The following is a 17,966-nucleotide window of genomic DNA, read 5'->3' as shown; positions in this document are numbered from 1 at the left end:
ATGTTATTTTTGTTGCAGTTATGGTTCTACGAGTACTTCCCAGGCTTGGCTCCTCGCCGGCGTCGGGGAGTGGTCCATGAATTCCCCGTCGGAGCCAGCTGGCGTGACCGAGGAGAGTCACGGGTGGAGTCTGTTCCGGCGCTTCGTGGGCTACTACGCCGAGGCACCTCTTCCGTTGGCGTAAGGATTAGCTTTGTTGCGTTTTTTCCTTCTGATGTTGTTTCTGTCGTTTCACGCCTAACTTTTTATGGTTTCCAGGTTCCCATCGATGTCCAGTATCGTCCTTGGGTCGGGATGACTAATCTACCCGAGGCCCTACGTCTTTCAGTGTACCGTACCATTTCGGTTGGTACTGGGCGCTTCGTCTGGTATTTGGGGGAGCGAGTCGTCCGTCAGCATAGCGGCGATCGTTTCGTGGTGCCTTCATCCCCGCCAGAGTCGATGCTGGACTCCTGCTTGATCAGAAGGTTGATCAACAGCGGAGAGCGCTACACTCTTCCGTGGCAGGAGCTCGTTCACATGGAGAGCGACCCTATGTGTGGGATTTGCTTCCCTCTCTGGCTCCTCCACCCCGTCTTCCCGAGGTATGATTTCTTTCGAGAATATTCTTTTCTAGTCTCTGTTTTAAATAGTCAAATAACTTGATTATTCGATCATATTTTCAGACGACCATCCACCCTGTGGGGAGGATTCAGATTCCTCCTCAGTCTGTCCGCTACCCTGGGCCGATCGGTATCACGGAGGACCATATTGCTGACGCGCCGGAGGGTTATAGACAGGCGCAGGAGTCAGTGCCCGAGGTTTTTGAACCAGTGAGTTTTCTTCGACGCATTATCCACTCTTTTAATGCTGCTTATTTCTGATTTTTCTTTGTTTTATCCTCAACCTAACCGCCCGGAGGTGATGAGAATTATGAAGCTGGTGAACGCGCTGAAGTATTTCATCATCAAGCTTCGACGTGGTGCGAGTTGTCGGAGCTCTAGCGACGTCCTTGAGGTATCACTTATTATTTTTTTATTTCTACCGTTTGTTTTATTTTGCATCGTTGACACCTTTTGATTTTGTGTTTTTCAGGAGCGACAGAGGTCCCGCTCGCGCACGAGGCCCAGAGGCTCGGACGAGGAGGAGCTTGGTCGTGGTAGACGATCTCCTGAGGATCACCGGCGTTCTCAGCGAGAGCCGCAGACTACTCAGCCGTTCCAAGAGGCTCAGTGGCAGCAGGGTCAGTCTTCTCAGCGTCCGTCATTTTCACAGCCTCCAGTTCCTGAGTTTGGGTCTCCTTTGGATCCTGGTTCATTCTCGGCCCCATTATCCGGGATTCCTCCACCACTGTCGGGCTTGATCTCGGTTCCGCTGTATGGGACGATGCCTTCGCCGACGATTCCAGTATCTTTGGGCCAGTCTACTCCATTCTACGGCTGGACGAGTCCTGTTTTGAGCTTGGCTACTACTGGGCCTACGGGGACTAGTAGGGACGCTACTCCCCGTACTCAGATGGTCGAGGGACTCTTCGGTTCGCCATTCCCATACACACAGGGAGGTCCACATGCACAGGGTCAAGATGAGACTGATTCTGATTCTAGAGATTTTTTACCGAGGGTTTTTGTGCATACTGTGATGACACTTGACACATTTATGTATTACGACTCTTTGTACATTATTTACAGTTTATATATCTACTATTGTGTGTGTTAGTGTGTGTTTGAGACTCTTTGTGTGTGATTGTGTACTTATTAATGACACGACGAAAAAACATAAGTGGAGTAATTGAGGGGACCGACCTTCCCCAAAAGAAAAGAAATAAAAAACACTCAAAATAAAATTACTTTCCCCAAAAGAAAAGAAAAGAAAAGAAATAAAAATAAAATGATGAATAATAAAAATATCTTCCCCAAAAGAAAAATAAAATAAAAAAACAAAAGAAATAAAATCTTAAAATAAAAGAAAGATAAAAATAAAAAAAGGTGAGAATTTTATTAGAAATAAAACTCTCAGAAAAGACTGAAAAATAAACGTTAAAGATAAGAAAATACAAAAAATCCGGATAGATACGGAAAAGATGAAAAAAATATAGCGCGCAAGGTGACGTGTCACGGCAATGTTCACCGTGTCACGGCAAAACCTGACGTGTCACGGCAAAGATTCCTGTGACACGGTGGAATTTCCCGTGTCACGGGACGCGTATTATTCCGCGGTTTATTTTACGCGTGTGAAAAGATAAATTCTGGGCAGTTTCGAGCGCTTTTGCTATAAAAAAAGACCAGATTATTCATGATATGCATAATTACGAAACACAAAATAATTTAGAATTTCATATTTCAATAATCATGTCTCAGAATTTTTTTAATACGTTGCGCGACTGGTCTTATTCTTTGACCAATGCTTAAAAAAGAGAGTTAGAATTATTTCATGTCAGGGGTTTGCTAGCCCTGCGACATGTAGCCATTGAACATGATTTTCTTAGAGCAGCATTAGATTATTGGAGTCCAGAAACACACTGTTTCAAATTTGATTATGATGAAATTTGTCCTCTACCGGAGGAATTTGGTGCAATCTTTAGATTTCCTGCTAGAAATCTTATTGCCATGCCTACCTTACGTGAATATTATTACCAAGACTTTGAACGCCATCTGAATCTAACAGATGCAGATTTAAATAGAATTGTTTGTGGTAATGAAGTAGACTTAGAAAAACTTGCTAACTTATATTTTAATCGCCCTATCTCTGAATCTTATCATGTATATCGTAGAAGGGCATATATTTTTTGCATGTTTAGCAAGCTACTATTTGCAAACGGTAGGGTAGGACATGCTTGTCTAGCGTCTGTACTTGAGCATGTAGAATCCGTAAGATCTCCTATGCCGACGTGCCTTGGAGAAACATTTTGTGGTCTTGACGAGGCAAATGTTGACCGGAAAGCCATCAGGAAGGGCTCTCTGGTACTACTACAGGTAAAAATACGCTCCGAATAGCCCCCGTGACACAAAACAGTCGCCGTGTCACGGTTGGGGTCTGCCGTTACACGGTTAAGACTGCCGTGTCACGGGAATCTGCAGTTTTTTTTTTAATTAATATTCTTTTTTTTTTCTTGTTTTGCAGATTTGGTTGATGGAGCGTTTGGAATTATTTGAAGCCCCTGATGATATTGAAAAATATGGCCCCAACGACTTAGTCCGTAGAAAGAAGAATTACTCTGCGAATATGTCGTATGAAGATTGGAAAAATTTCTTTGCAAAGAGGGAATTTTCCATTCGTTGGGTGGTGCCTTGGTGGAGGCTTACTAGGATGGTTGGCACGAATGAAACTCCATATTGCCATGTTCCTAGTATCTCCAAACTGACTTTTTACTGTCCCTCTCGACTAATGCGGTAGTATGGACTGGAACAAGTAATTCCACGCTATAACGATAGTCCTCGTGAAGTATCGTTGCATGAAAGTAACGTTCACAAGTACGAGGCTTATTGGATTGGAAGACCTTTGTGGACCGTTTCTGCAAGTGACCAAGCTCCTCCTCCATTATCTAGTGCATACAAGGCGTGGTTGAATCCTAGAAGTAGGAGTGAACGATTCAGATCACGCAAGTCTGATGTAAAGAAACGTCTTGGAGATAAGAAAGCTCCTCTTAAAGATCGCCTAGGTCCGAGAACACAAGGAATTTAGTTTAAGACTCCTAAGATGCCAAGAAAGAAGACTTATGTGAAAGGAAAGGGTAAAGAAAAGATGGTGTATAGGGAGAAGCAACCGAAAAAGTTCAAGAAAGGTGAAAGGGGTGAAAGTTCGACTAGGGGTGTGACGGTTCGGGCTACAAAAGACACACTAATGGTGAAGGCCGACCTAATTGAGCAAGGAAAGGATGTTCCTAAAGAGAAGAGGGATTAGATCAATAGTGCTTTGCATTTTATAATTTATAATTTTTATTTAAAATAAGGCATATGATGCCAATATTGTAGTCGCATTTATTTTAATAATAATAGCGCATTTATTTCTTAAATAAAAATTACAATGACTTTTATTTATTATCCGAGTCAAGGAGTCAGACGCAATGGAAGAACGAAAACAAAACTCGAACAGGAAATTCGCAACGAATGCGCCAATAAATAAAACAGGAAACTGAAAATCTGCCGTGTCACGGTTCAAATTCCCGCGTAACGACAAATTTTTTTTTTTTTTTTGACAGACAGGATGACGTGGCACGGAACAGTTTTCTCGTCAGACGGGAACAAATCCCGTGTCACGGGAGGCACTCTGTCCTTTTTTGCCGCTCAGAGTTTGCCGTGACACGGGATTTTCTCCCGTTAGACGGGAATATTTCCCGTGTCGCGGCATATTTACCCTTTTTTTTTAATTTTTTTTCGTGACGCAATGTTGAACCGGGCACATATTAAATCAATAGAGGGAGGATTTTTTTTATTTTAAAGTGGTCGGGCCCCCTTGAGGGGTTGCCTACGTATCTTAAAAAGGAATCAGGCCAGACGTAGCTCTATTGGGTCATGAACCCATGCGACTAGGCGTAGAATTTCTTGAGTTGATCCAAGTTGGTTAAATTATGGAAGCCGTTACCGTCCATGTCTACTAATTGTGCCGCTCCGCCAGACAGGATGGCTTTAACAATATACGGGCCTGACTAGTTTGGTCTGAACTTTCCTCTTGGATCTAACACATTTTTACGAAGTGCCTTAAGCACTAGGTCACCCTCTTTGATATTCTTGGTCTTGACTTTTTTATTAAAATGTCGTGCCATACACTGTTGGTAGGTTTGGACATGATGCAAAGCTGCCAAGCGTTTTTCATCAAGTAAGACCAGTTCGTCGTATCTTGCTCTAATCCAGTCGACTTCATCTAGTTGGCTTTCCAATGCGATTCGGAGAGAAGGTATCTCGAGCTCGATTGGTTGTACAGCTTCGACGCCATAAACTAAAGAAAAAGGGGTAGCCCCTGTCGATGTACGAACAGAGGTTCGATAACCCCAAAGGGCGAAATGTAGCTTACTTGGCCAATCCTTATAATCTTCCGTCATCTTTTCGGTGATGGTCTTCACATTTTTGTTGGCCGATTCGACTGCTCCGTTCGTTTGTGGTCTGTAAGGTGATGATCGATGATGTTTGATATGATATTTCTGCAACAATTCCGCGCATTCGGCTTGGAAATGTGTTCCATTGTCACTGATCATCTCATGTGGTACCCCATAGCGGCATATAATATTTTTCTCAATAAATTGAGCTACATGTTTTGCCGTCAGCTTGGCATATGAGGCTGCCTCGACCAATGTTTTTACTTCTTTAACAGTCGTATCATTGGAAATATTAACTGTTTCTGTATCTTCAATAACTGCTGTTTTATTTTCGTGTTCTTCCATTGCTTTTATTATTTCTTTGTCATTTTTATCGTTAGCAAAGCAGTATTGATCAGGGCTAGGGGAATGGCACGCATCGTAATCAAAGGCATTCATTTCATTGAATTTATTGGCTAATACATCAAGAGAGGCAAGGTCGGCTGCAACCTCACCAGATTTATTAGGACTAGAAGGATAGGACTAAACAAGAGACTCAGGGTTGAACTCTATAGCAGAAAGAAGGTCAGCCTCAGACTCTACGGACTCATCTACAGACTTAGACTCAGACTCGGACTCGGACCCAGACGATTCAGACTCATCAAACATAGGACCCTCGCCAGCGGTTATTTCCAACTTCTCTCCACTCGGCGTAGTGATCCTTAATGTCTTGCGCCATCCCCTTGAAATGTTGTCAGCTTGGAGGGATCAAACTCCTTGTTCGCTATGACCGCTTGAATGAGCTCAGAGTTATCATTGCAGACCGACTTGGAGTCATTTTTCTCCATTCCAAAAAGAAGATTAATTCCCAGATCATCAGAGTTCAGGCTGGCTGACTTCTCGACTGTAGAGAGTTCTTCATCGATGAAGTCACAATCGAGGAACACCTCGAATCCTGGTTCACGGATCCCATCATGGACAAATGGCTCGGGGAATTCATAGCATGGGAAGTCTTCCCCTTCTTTGATGTACTAGCCGTTGAGAGTGAATGGATATGGATCCATGGCCATTTCTGTCTTCGTGATTCGAGCACTGTTGCGAGCCTTCATTTTCAATGCAGCCTGTTTCAGATCTTCCTTTGTCGGCTCGAATCCTAAGCCGAAAATGTCCTTCTTGACTGCACCAGGATAGCCCTAAGATTTAGCCATTTCCTTCTTGAGCCCAAGGGTCATTCCAGGAAAGTGACCTTGCTTCTTCAGAATGGCGTTGATACTGGTGTTTGAATAAGGATCGAAGTCGAGATGACACTTTTCCTCTTCTTCGATTGCAAGAACATCATCTAGTGAAAACCCCCAAAGATCTTCATCTTTCTCGTCGTGTTCAACATGGACGATGGGAGTATCAATAACTTGAATGCGCATAGGAGAAGCATCGATGGTAATCGGAACCCCTCCAACTATGGCTTTCACTTTCTGATGAAGCGACGACGAAATCGCCTTTAGCTCATGAAGCCAAGGGCGTCCTAAAAACAGATTGAAAGAGGCCTTAATGTCCACCACCTGAAATTCGGTGCGACGCTCAACGGCCCCAGTAGTTATATTCAATATGATAGTACCCACGGCTTGATGGCGAGTATTATCGTAAGCTCGAATCCCTTGAGTGGAGGGAGTTAACTCTTCATTATTTATACCCAACTTCTTTGCAGTACGGAGTGGGCACACATTGATTGCAGAGCCATTATCAACCAAGCTCATAGGAACATTCATCTGCCTACACACCACAGTGAGGTGTAAGGCCTTATTATGTTGGTCCCCTTCCGGGGGTAGATCCTTATCAAAAAAGGAAATCAGATTGCTGGTACTCGGCAGCTCAGTAGTGAGAAAGTTGACCAGTCCTTGGGGAGTCATGTCGTCATCGACTCCTATCTTCACCAGAGCATTCATTACAGCCTTTTGATGCTCGTGGGAAGTGGCCAAAAGCTTCCACACATTCATCTCCACCTTGGTCTTTTGCAGCTGTTTGACCACATCGCTATTCACAGGGTTGATGGGATCAACTATCGGATTTGATTGTGGTGGAGGTGGAGGTGGGTTAGGTTGTTGCAACCGTCCACTTCTAGTGAGAACAATGACCTCAATGTCCCCCCAAACATCGTTACTGGTGCCGAGAGATGAACAGGCTATATCTTTGAGATAGACATCTTCATCATCACTATCCCAAATCCCATTCACTTCTTCAGTGCTTGAGATAAATATAACTTCCGGCAGAGGTTCATTCACAGGTTGAATGAGTATTGACGGATCAAAGGAGACTTCATCTCCCATGATAGCCAAAGCATCAGAAAGAGGACCTGTTTGAATGTTAGGCTTCTTGCCCCCTGGAGGGACGGGAAGTTGGTTAGCATCTATCAGGTCTTGGATTGCGTCTTTCAGCCTCCAACACTTCTCAGTGTTATGACCCTTGCCTTGATGATACTTGCAATAAGCATTGGGTTCATAGTTGGCGGTCCTATTCTCAGGTTGAGGTTCTGGAAATGGTCCAATTGGCATAATCAGTCCCTGACCATGAAGACGGTCATAAGCAGCATCATAAGTCATTCCCAAAGGCGTATAAACCCTCCTTTGCCTTTGGAATCTTTGAGGAGGAGCATTAAGGGCCAGCACATCATTGATGTTAATATTGTTGGTAGCATTATTGGGCTTAGAAGACGAAGAAGAAGGAGTGTCGTTCTTCTTGTTTTTCCAAGTGTTGTTGTTATTGTTGCTACCAACAGACTTCATCAGTTCGTCTTCGATATTGATTCCAATATCGTATACAGCATCAAAGGTACTTAGGGGTAGAAACTTCAGGTGTTGCTTGTACTTATGAGTCAGGTTGGCAATGAACAAGCGGACCATTTCCTTCTCCTTAGGAGGATCCACCAAGAGCGCAGCTGTTTCTCTCCACCTGCTTAGGTAAGTGGTGAAGCCTTCATTCTCTTTCTGTTTGAGAATGGAGAGTTCACGTTCAGAAGTCTTGGCCTGGATGTTACACTTGTACCGATTCATAAAACTTTCAATAACATCCTCCCAGATCGCGACATGCTTGGATTCCAGAGAATAGAACCACTGTTGACAGGCATGTGCTAAGGAAAGAGGAAACACCGTAGGGAAGAGTGTCACATCTACTCCCTTAAGAGCCATAGTTGCAGAAAAAGCCTTCAAATGGAAAAGTGGATTATCAGTAGGCTTGAACTTGGGAATATCATCAGTGGAAAACTTCTCAGGAAGCTTCTCTCTTATCGACGAGGAGGTGATAGGTTGTTCCACATAAGTGAACTCTTCGGAAATCTTGCTCATCTGTTCCTTGATCTTATCCATCGCAGCAGTAGTGACACTGTTTTGCTTGTCTTGCTCTACAGTGCTGACTCTAGTAGTGAGTATCTGCATCATGTCAGACAATCTTTCGATTGTCCTGTTGAGGTTCTCGATGTCTTCCTTAGTGGCCATTGGTTGAAAGTAGACTGGAGACGGGTCTTGTGGAGATGACTGAGGTGGTTTCCTTGTACACCTCTTTGATACAAGGGGTTGTTGAGGTATGGACTCGAACCATAACAATCTACCCTTGCTTCTTGCCCAAGCGCTGTGACACCGAAACAAACACACCTTTAATGACCACACTTGACCTTAACCTATCCGGATTAAAAAAAAAGAAATTTTTTTTTTGTTTTTTATTGAAGCTCTACTTAATAAAAAAAACATGGGAGGATACCATCCGACTTACTCCGAAAAAAAACGACACAAAAAACGAAACTTCCCTAAAATACGGTCAAAAGTTGTGCATGACTAAAAAAAAGTGTGGACATAACATGTGAGTGATTAGGTGAGGTTACAGACACGTGTTTTGACCGTATAGCTAGACACGACTCAATACTAGACACAAAATTCGAGAAAAAAGACAGACGGGACACTTTCCTGGGCACCGTGTCACGGTGCAGACTGGCGTGACACGGTTCAGCCTACAGTCAGACGGTAGCCTTTACCGTGTCACGGAACTGTTCACCGTGACACGGCAGAAAATGTCGTGACACGGTGCGCAGTTCCAGGTCAGTTTTGTGATTTTTTTCAGATTTTAATCGATTTTAAGTCCGTACTAATTACTATGTGAGAATAAAAACCCCCGGTCATGGGTCAAACAAAAAGAGCAAACACATTAGGGTTAGCACCGAACAAACACATAGCATTTAGGCCCGACGATGTAAAAAAAGTTCGCAACCTAAAGTCAAGATCTATGTTCAACTATTGGTCAAGCTTTGGGTGTCAAAAGGGTACCATGGTTAAGAGTTTGGACGCGTTTGCAAGGCAGCCTCCCTTGAGGGTGTATGCCAACGGGCGGCTCCGCGAGTTTGTGATGAAATCGAACTCGACTCCATGGCTTGGGTGGATTTAATGACTCGGATGAACCCTTATTGCCATGAGCGTTTTTGGGTTTATAGAGCTTAAATCCCCCGGGGCTAAGACGCATGTAGAACACATACGTTTTTTCAGAAAAATCGAAGGAAGTCGACTGTGAGAAAAGAAAATAGGCCACCGGACAGACTTTAGGACTGTCGTGACACAGCAGAAATTCCCGTGTCACGGTACAGGGTACCGTCAGACAGTATACTCTGCCGTGACACGGCAGACTCTGCCGTGACACGGCAGACTCTGCCGTGACACGGCAGTCAGAAAATCTGAATGGTGTCCTATTTGCTTTTGCGCGCAAAAAATACCGATCTTAATTAAATACCGATCACTCAAATCGATAAATAATTAAGAATCCTCCCCAGTGGAGTCGCCAAATTGTAGGCGTCGTTCGAAGTGCGCCTACGTTAAAAGCATGTTGTGAATATGCTTGGCACTCATAGGAAGTGGGAATTGACATTACGATTAGGGACAAATAAAGTAGGGAGCCGCCAACAAGTTTTTAAGGAACTTGTAAACCGTTCACGGATCATAAAAAGGCAACCACGATAAAGGGACAACGAAGGCAACAACGATTGACCCGTGAAGGTTACACCCCATTCATAATCCATGAGATTACTAACTCCATATGGTTCGGAACCACGAAAGGAGGATCGGGGATGATGGTACGAAGTGAGTCATGGAGTCACATTCGCCCGTATTGGCCTCTACTCGATTCTTATAGTGAAAAGCATTCATGTGATCTCAAAGGCATATAAACAATAATTCAATTCGCTCCAAACTATTATTTAACTAAAAAGGATCCTAAACCGGTTGTCCAAATTATCTTATTAGGCGTGATTTTCAATTACATATTTCCTTTAACATGCAATATGGTGATCAATAAAAAATAATAGAATCAATATTAATATAAAAACCAATCTAATCATAATTCCAACAATATAAAATCGTTAGAAAAATAATAATAATAATAAAAAGAGCATGATCCTTACTTTGAATCTGTTTGTTTGCAACTAAAAATAATAAACGAGTTAGTAACTTCAAGGAAATGATAAAACAATAATTAAATTAAATTAAATAAAATAAGGTTGATTTTGGGGCCAAACCCTCAAACGATTCTACCTTTCACGCCTTGGCTTAAGGACAGAACCTCGAATAAAATATGGACTCCTTTGAGTGCTTGAAGAAGGAATTTTGAAGTGAAAAGGGTAGGCTAGTGTTTAGGTTAATAGCATAGAAGAGAGAAAAATAAGAATAATCGAATTCTCGTTGCCCCGTACATCAGAAATGAGGGGGTATTTATAGGGAAATGTGCTAAGGGAGCACACGAAACCCTAAAATGATAAAAACCCTAAGAAAATATCCCGTGATACGGTCAGACTGTACCGTGACACGGTCTGACTGTACCGTTAGACGGTACACTTTCCCGTGACAAGGTCAGTTTTGGAGTGACGCGGGAAATTTTCTGAAAACGGAATGAAAAACGCGTTAAGGGTTTACGCGGAAAGGACACGGAACGTCCCGTGTCACGGCAGACCTCCCGTGACACGGGAAGTCCCACCGTCAGACGGGAAGGGTTCCCGTGACACGGTCAGGCTGTACCGTGACACGGTCAGCTCCAGACCATATTTCCGTCTAAATTCATTTTTAACCCTAATTTCTTTCGGCTTTTTAAGTGCCGATTGATAATTTCGGGCTTTTTTCTGACTTTTATTATTCGGGCTAAAATAAGAAAATAATAAAATAAAAATAAATAAAATATTTGGGCCAAAAATAATAAATAATAAAATAAAAAGGTTTGGGCTTAAAATTAATTAACAAGTTTGGGCTAAAATTAAAACTATGCTTTTACCAAACACCAAGACTGATCCATAGACCTTTCAAAAATAAGAATTTAATAAAATACAATTTTTTAAGCACTCTCGGGATTAAATACTAAACCCGGCCAATAGTGGTGGTGAAAGGCTATTTATCATCGGGTTTGGTTTTGGGGAGACATTTTTAGGTGTCTACAAGTTCATATATGAAACCCAAATCTTTAGCCTTATTCATGTATGACTTACAATTATGCTTTTTGATTCCTTTTATTTTCCCATATTCTTCCAAACACTTACAGTTTGTTTGGATAAAGAAATGGGAAGGAAAAGAAGGGGAGGGAGGAGAAGAGGAGGGGAAGGAAAGGGAGGGGAGGGAAAAATGGTGAGTTTTCCTTCCAAATCTCTCCATTGTTGGAGGGATTAATTTTCTACAATTTAATCCTTCCATTTCTCTCCCCTCCAATTCTCTTTCTTCCTCATTTGCTATCCAAATGAAAGATACTACATCTCTCCATTTCTCTTCCCTTCCTTTCCCTCCATTTCCTTCTATCCAAACATACCGTTAATTTCCTAATACTGTTAATTTAGTTCACGAAGTTTGGTTGTGCGATCAAGTAGTTTGATCTACAAGGTAATCACACGAAACTTTGGACATGTTTGATATTTCATATTATTATGTGTGATATGATTTATTATTTGCACTCTATATTATTATAGTGTGTAAATTTTATAATTGTAATTCGTGTGATCAAGTTCGTATATGTATATGATTGATTATTGGTATTATATGATTTGATTCAGGGGCGGAATAAGGGGGAGGCCTGGGTGGGCCATGGCCAACCCCTTGGCCCAAAAAAGTAGTACTGAAGCCCAAATTATAAAATTAATAAAAAAATAAAAAGAAAGAAGAAAAAAAGCTCATGCATGCAGTTAGGCGGCTGACAGAAATATGAAAGAATCTTTGAATTCTTTTTCCTATAAAATATAGGAAACTAAAAGTACTTGTGCTTCTATATATATATAGGCTTTATAGGGGTTAGTCTAAAAATTTCTAAAGTATATTTTTTTTATTTTTACCTTTTTACCAAATTAAATTAACAATTGTACGGAGTACCTTCAAGCTTCAACCAGTGGCCTATTTCAGGTTCGTCTTTTCTGACTTTTTTTTTCTTTGTTGTAATTTCATTATTTTTTAAAATATGTATTTGGGTTATATAATCATATTAAGTGAGTTAAATTAGATTATAAATTGTATTACTTTGTATAATGTAATTTAATTAGCTGAATATAATCGCATAATTTTATCATAAATTACTATTGTAACTCAACGATATTGTGAATTATTTAGCGTGTAATTGATCAAAATAATATTATTTTTTTCTAGGTTGAAATATGAAAAAAAAAAAACAATTGACTCTTATTTTTCAAAAGCAAAATCTCCTTCCGAATGGAACATTGAAGACCCATCCCCTAATGTGACTGTTGAAACGAATGTTGATGTAAAACCCGAGAATTTTACCCATAATGAACAATCAACAAATGCATTTGCAGCTCAACCTACATTTAATATTGGAAATACAGTTTTGATGCGTGATCCGGCTCTGCATAAGTCAATTAATAGTTACCTTTCAAAGGAGCAGGAAGATATTGTCAATGCATATATACATTACGGGCCTTATCAATTTCACTTAGATCAATACCCTTCAGATCACCCACGTCGATTCCAAACTAATTGGTTTAAGAAATTTCCTCGGCTAGAGTATTCTCCTACAACGGATGCAGCTTATTGTTTTCCATGTTTCCTTTTTCCAAAGGACCCATTAGGAAAATCCGAATCAAATGTTTTCACGGTAAAAGGATTCAGAAATTGGAAAAAGGTTGGGGGTAATGATTTTTCTTTGTTATCTCATATGGGGAAAGATACCAATTCAGCTCATGGATATTCAGCAATATGTTGGTAAAATTTGAAGAAAACTGAAGGTCACATTAATCAAGCATTCAAAAAGCCTAATCCACAATTAATTAAAGATAATCGTTTAAGAATAAAAACTTCAATTAAAGTAGTGTGATGGCTTACATTTCAAAATTGTGCATTTAGAGGACATGATGAAAGTGCAAAGTCGAAAAATCAAGGTAACTTTCTTGAGATGTTAAAACTTTTAGCATCATATAATAAAGATGTATGTAATGTTGTGATGGACAATGCCCCACAAAATGCTAAATATACGTCTCCTGCAATTCAGAAAGTGATTCTACAGGTATTTGCAAACAAAGTGCAAAAATAAATCCGTGAAGAAATTGGTGATTCAAAAGTTTATATTATTGTTGACGAATCTCGAGACATATCTAAAAGAGAAAAAAATGGCTATTGTTTTAAGGTTTTTTGATAGATATGGTCATTTACGAGAGCGGTTTTTTGAGCTAGTACATGTCAAAGATACAACCTCCAAGACTCTTAAAGAAGAAATTTCTGTGGTTTTATCTAACCATGAGTTGAGCATTCAAAATCTTAGAGGGCAAGCCTATGATGGTGCTAGTAATATGAGAGGAGGATGGAATTGTTTAAAGGCTTTGTTCATGGAATAATGTCACTATGCTTATTATGTACATTGTCTAGCACATCAATTACAATTAGCTCTTATTGCTGCAGCAAGGGAAGTAGCCGAGGTTCATGATTTTTTCAAAGATTCAATTTTTATTGTTAACACTGTTAGCTCTTCTTCTAAGCGTTATAATGAGTTACAAGCTAGCCAAATAGCTGAATTGGAGAATTTAATTGAGATTGAGGAGGTTGAAATAAGGAAAGGATTGAATCAAATTAGCACGTTGCAATGTCCTGGGGATACTAGATGGAGCTCTCATTATAAGTCGATTTATAGTCTATTAAAATTGTACAATTCTACTCGCTTAGTCCTTGAAAAAATAGCCATTGATCGTCAGGTATCATATTCTCAACGTGGGGATGCTAATTCTGCTTTTGGTATCATTTGATTTTGTATTTATTTTACACCTTATAGAAGATCTTATGGGATATATAGATGGTCTTTGTCGAGCTTTCCATCATAAATCACAAGACATTTTAAATGCTATGTATTTAGTTGTTGGTATAAAATCCTTGATTCAAAATTTTAGATAATAGTTGGGAATCCCTTTTACAAAAAGTACAATCATTCTGCCTTAAACATGATACTCAAACACTGGATATGTAGGTTCCTTATTCTGATATAATTCGATCTCGACGCAACAAAGACACCATAACAGTGGAGCATCATTATCGGGTGGATGTGTTTAATACAGCTGTAGATCAACAATTGCAAGAGCTAAATAGTCGCTTTAGTGAACGAATAACAGAGCTACTGACTTTAAGTGCATCTTTAAGTCCTATTGATGGATATAAACACTTTAATAAGGAAAATATTTGTCTCCTTGCAGAGAAATACTACCCCGGGGATTTTTCAGAGTATTAAAAATCACATTTGAAGTATCAACTTCAACGATTTTATAGTGATGTTCCTAAGCACCCGTACGTGAAAGACTTGAGTACCATTACTAATTTGTGTAGAAGTTTGGTGGAGAGTAGGAAATCAGTTACTTATCCATTAGTTGATAGATTGATTAGGCTTATTTTGACCCTTCCGGCTAGCACACCAACAACAGAAAGAGCTTTCTCGGCAATGAAAATTGTGAAAACTAGCCTTCGAAATAAGATGGAAGATGACTTTCTTTCTTATTACTTGCTAGTGTATATTGAGAAGGAGATTGCTGTAAAATTTGAAATAAAGTCAGCTATAGATGACTTTTATTCTATGAAACCTAGGAGAGCTCGTGTTAAGTGATTAGTATTTTTTTAATACTTCAAATTTTTATAAACCTTCTTATTTTAATGGTTTGTGTTGACTTCTTTTACCCAATTACATATGCATTTATGACTTGTTGAGGTATGTTTTTTAGGTTATCGATTAGGTCGGCCACCCCTTCCAAATTTTTCTAGGTACGCCACTGATTTGATTAGATATGAGTACCGTATTACTTTTCTTGTTTATTATTGATTATGTTTTATTCTTGGGTTCTAATGTTGTAGTTATAGGGAGTATTGTTTTATCGAGGTTTTAGGGTTGTTAATGCAGAGTATTATTTTTGGGTTGTGAGTTAATTATTTTTGGGTGCTAGTATTATTTTCCTTAAGAGTTGAGATGTTTTTGAATCGAATTATTGTATTATTTGGGAACTTGTGCCATTGTGGAGTTATTACTATTAAATTGTGAATTATTATTTGATCAAGTATGAGATCAAAAGGTTGAGATTATTATTTTGTTCTTGGTTTGAGGCTCGGCGTTATATACCTTAGTCCTTGGCATGTAGGTAATGAGATAATGATCATGAGTTACGAATGAGGTACTATTTTGGGGTTTATTTGTACGTACCCGAGTGGAGGGCGTGTACATCCCGCGGGAGATAGATCCGCAATGCAACACTCAAACGGCCCGATCACCTGCAAAACAACGGACCCCGGGGGGCCGAAGGTCCGCCTCCGACGATCAAGTCAGTGACCGAAATAATGTATTTTAGAGAGAGAAAGTAGAGAGCAGGGAGAGTAATTTTGGAGGGCATTGCCCTTGGAGAGAGAATTGGATCCCCTGAAACTGATGTAATGATCAGTATTTATTGAGCATTGGGATATGTGCCTCTTAGGTTATTTAACCTAAGTAGATTGGCTTCCCACCGTTATACGGTTTCTAGGGTTGTGGGCTTAAAGCTCATGTTCACCCTTTTATCATTGAGTGACACATGTCATGCTCTGATTGGCTCATTGAGCTCTGAGCTTGCGGACACGTGTTGAGGTGGCATTGGTCACATATAGGGGGTATTTTTACCCCCAAACATTAGCCCCTCGGAAGGGGTGATTTCTCTTTCAAGAGGAATTACTCCTTTCGAAATCAAGGCTTTATTTTTCACTTTTTCAAAAGCTCTATGGGCGGCATATGTCTAGTTCAATAAAAGAGAGATTTGATTAACTTGGAAAATTTGATACCTTAAATGGTATGATATTTCTAAGTTAATCAATCATAATAATGATTGCCGCCTGAACTAGACAGATGACGACTTTTATTTCTTTTAGCCCTACTATGGTGGTCATATGACCTTTGGGTGACTTAGAATATTTTTGAGAAGTTTGACATCCTATAAAGCAGGTGGCGAATGGCCGCCTAGGGGCAGGTGGCAAATGGCCGCCTAACTCTTCATAGGACAGGAGGCAAATTGCCGCCTGGGGGCACGAGGCAAATGGTCGCCTGACTCTTCATAGGGAAGGAGGCAAATGGCCACCTAGGGGTAGGAGGCAAATGGCCGCCTAGGGGTAGGAGGCAAATGGTCGCCTGGGGGCAAAAGGCAAATGGTCGCCTGGCTCTTCAAGATAGGAGGCAAATGGCCGCCTGGGGCAGGAGGCAAATGGCCGCCTAGCTCTTCATAGGACAGGAGGCAAATGGTCGCCTGGCTCTTTAGGCCAGGAGGCAAATGGCCACCTAACTCTTCATAGGGCAGGAGGCAAATGGCCGCTTAGGGGCAGTAGGCAAATTTCCGCCTAGCTCTTCAGGACAGGAGGAAAATGGAGGCAAATGGCCGCCTGGCTCTTCATAGGGCAGGATGCAAATGGCCGCCTGGGGGCAGGAGGCAAATGGCCGCCTGGGGGGATGGAGGCAAATGGTCGCCTGGCTCTTCATAGGATAGGAGACAAATGGCCGCCTGACTCTTCATAGGACAGGAGGCAAATGGCCGCCTGGCTCTTCATAGGACAGAAGGCAAATGGCCGCCTGGGGGCAGGAGGCAAATGGCCGCCTGGGGGCAGGAGGCAAATGGCCACCTGGCTCTTCAGGACATGAGGCAAATGGTCGCCTGGGTCTGGAGGAAAATGGCCGCATAGGGTGTTTTTAATCCAATTATACTTTCAATGTCCTTCTACCCCATTGGGAGGACTTGTATAGTTTCGGAAGGTAATCTAGGTTAGAACTTCAGTCGGTCACCGGCTGATGTCTTTTGGACATCCGATTCCCGAAGACTTGGTCATTCTTTAGATTACCCAGGTCAGGCGGCTATGAGTTGACCAATGAGGTCGTTCAATTTTTGCTGCCTACATGCGTACGTAAAGCAAACGATAGAGTGCTTTCTGCGATGATTGCAGCCAGAGGGGTGTCTCCATACGCCATATTTCACATTGGAGCAGACGAATTTACAAAAATGTATAACCATCCGGCCATTAGCCTCATGTTTTTTTCAAGACGGTTTTATAGCCATTGCACAACTCTTTTTTCTCCAATGGGAGAGTCTGTGCAATTTTGGAATGAAAAGCCTAAGTAAGTACTTCGGTAGGTCACTGACTGATGTCTTAGGACATCCGGTGTTCCAAAAACTTAGTCGTTCTTTAGACTGTTCTGGTCAGACGGTTATGAGTTGACCAATTTGGTCGTTCAATCTTTGTCGTTTGCATAGGTACGTAGAGCAAGCAGGTAGGCTGCTCTCTGCGTCGATCGCACCCGGAGGAGCGTTGCCGGACGCCATTGTCCATGTTGGGACAGGCGATTTTATGAAAAAAGCAACCATCCGTCCATTGGCCTCTGGTCTAGGTTGAGACCGGCTGTATAGCCACTAAGCGGTTTTGTGCCTAGTTTAGTTATCTGGCCATTGGCCGCATGTTACTTAGACGTTGAATTTGCTACTAAG

The 17,966-nt window shown here is 41.3% G+C and overlaps 1 protein-coding gene across 1 annotated transcript; it reads left to right on the top strand.

The window, feature by feature from the left end:
* Positions 1-13,610: 13,610 nt before the first annotated feature.
* On the top strand, positions 13,611-15,085 carry LOC110712723. The gene is made up of 4 exons (XM_021891177.1): positions 13,611-13,785; positions 13,867-14,189; positions 14,459-14,709; positions 14,812-15,085. The coding sequence occupies exons 1-4, from the start codon at positions 13,611-13,613 to the stop codon at positions 15,083-15,085; spliced, it is 1,023 nt and encodes a 340-aa protein (XP_021746869.1).
* Positions 15,086-17,966: the final 2,881 nt, after the last annotated feature.

This window comes from Chenopodium quinoa, unplaced genomic scaffold (assembly GCF_001683475.1).
Source record: "Chenopodium quinoa cultivar QQ74 unplaced genomic scaffold, ASM168347v1, whole genome shotgun sequence".
NCBI lineage: Eukaryota > Viridiplantae > Streptophyta > Magnoliopsida > Caryophyllales > Amaranthaceae > Chenopodium > Chenopodium quinoa.
The sequence above is the reverse complement of the archived record's forward strand: the minus strand, read 5'-3'. Positions and strand labels throughout refer to the sequence as shown.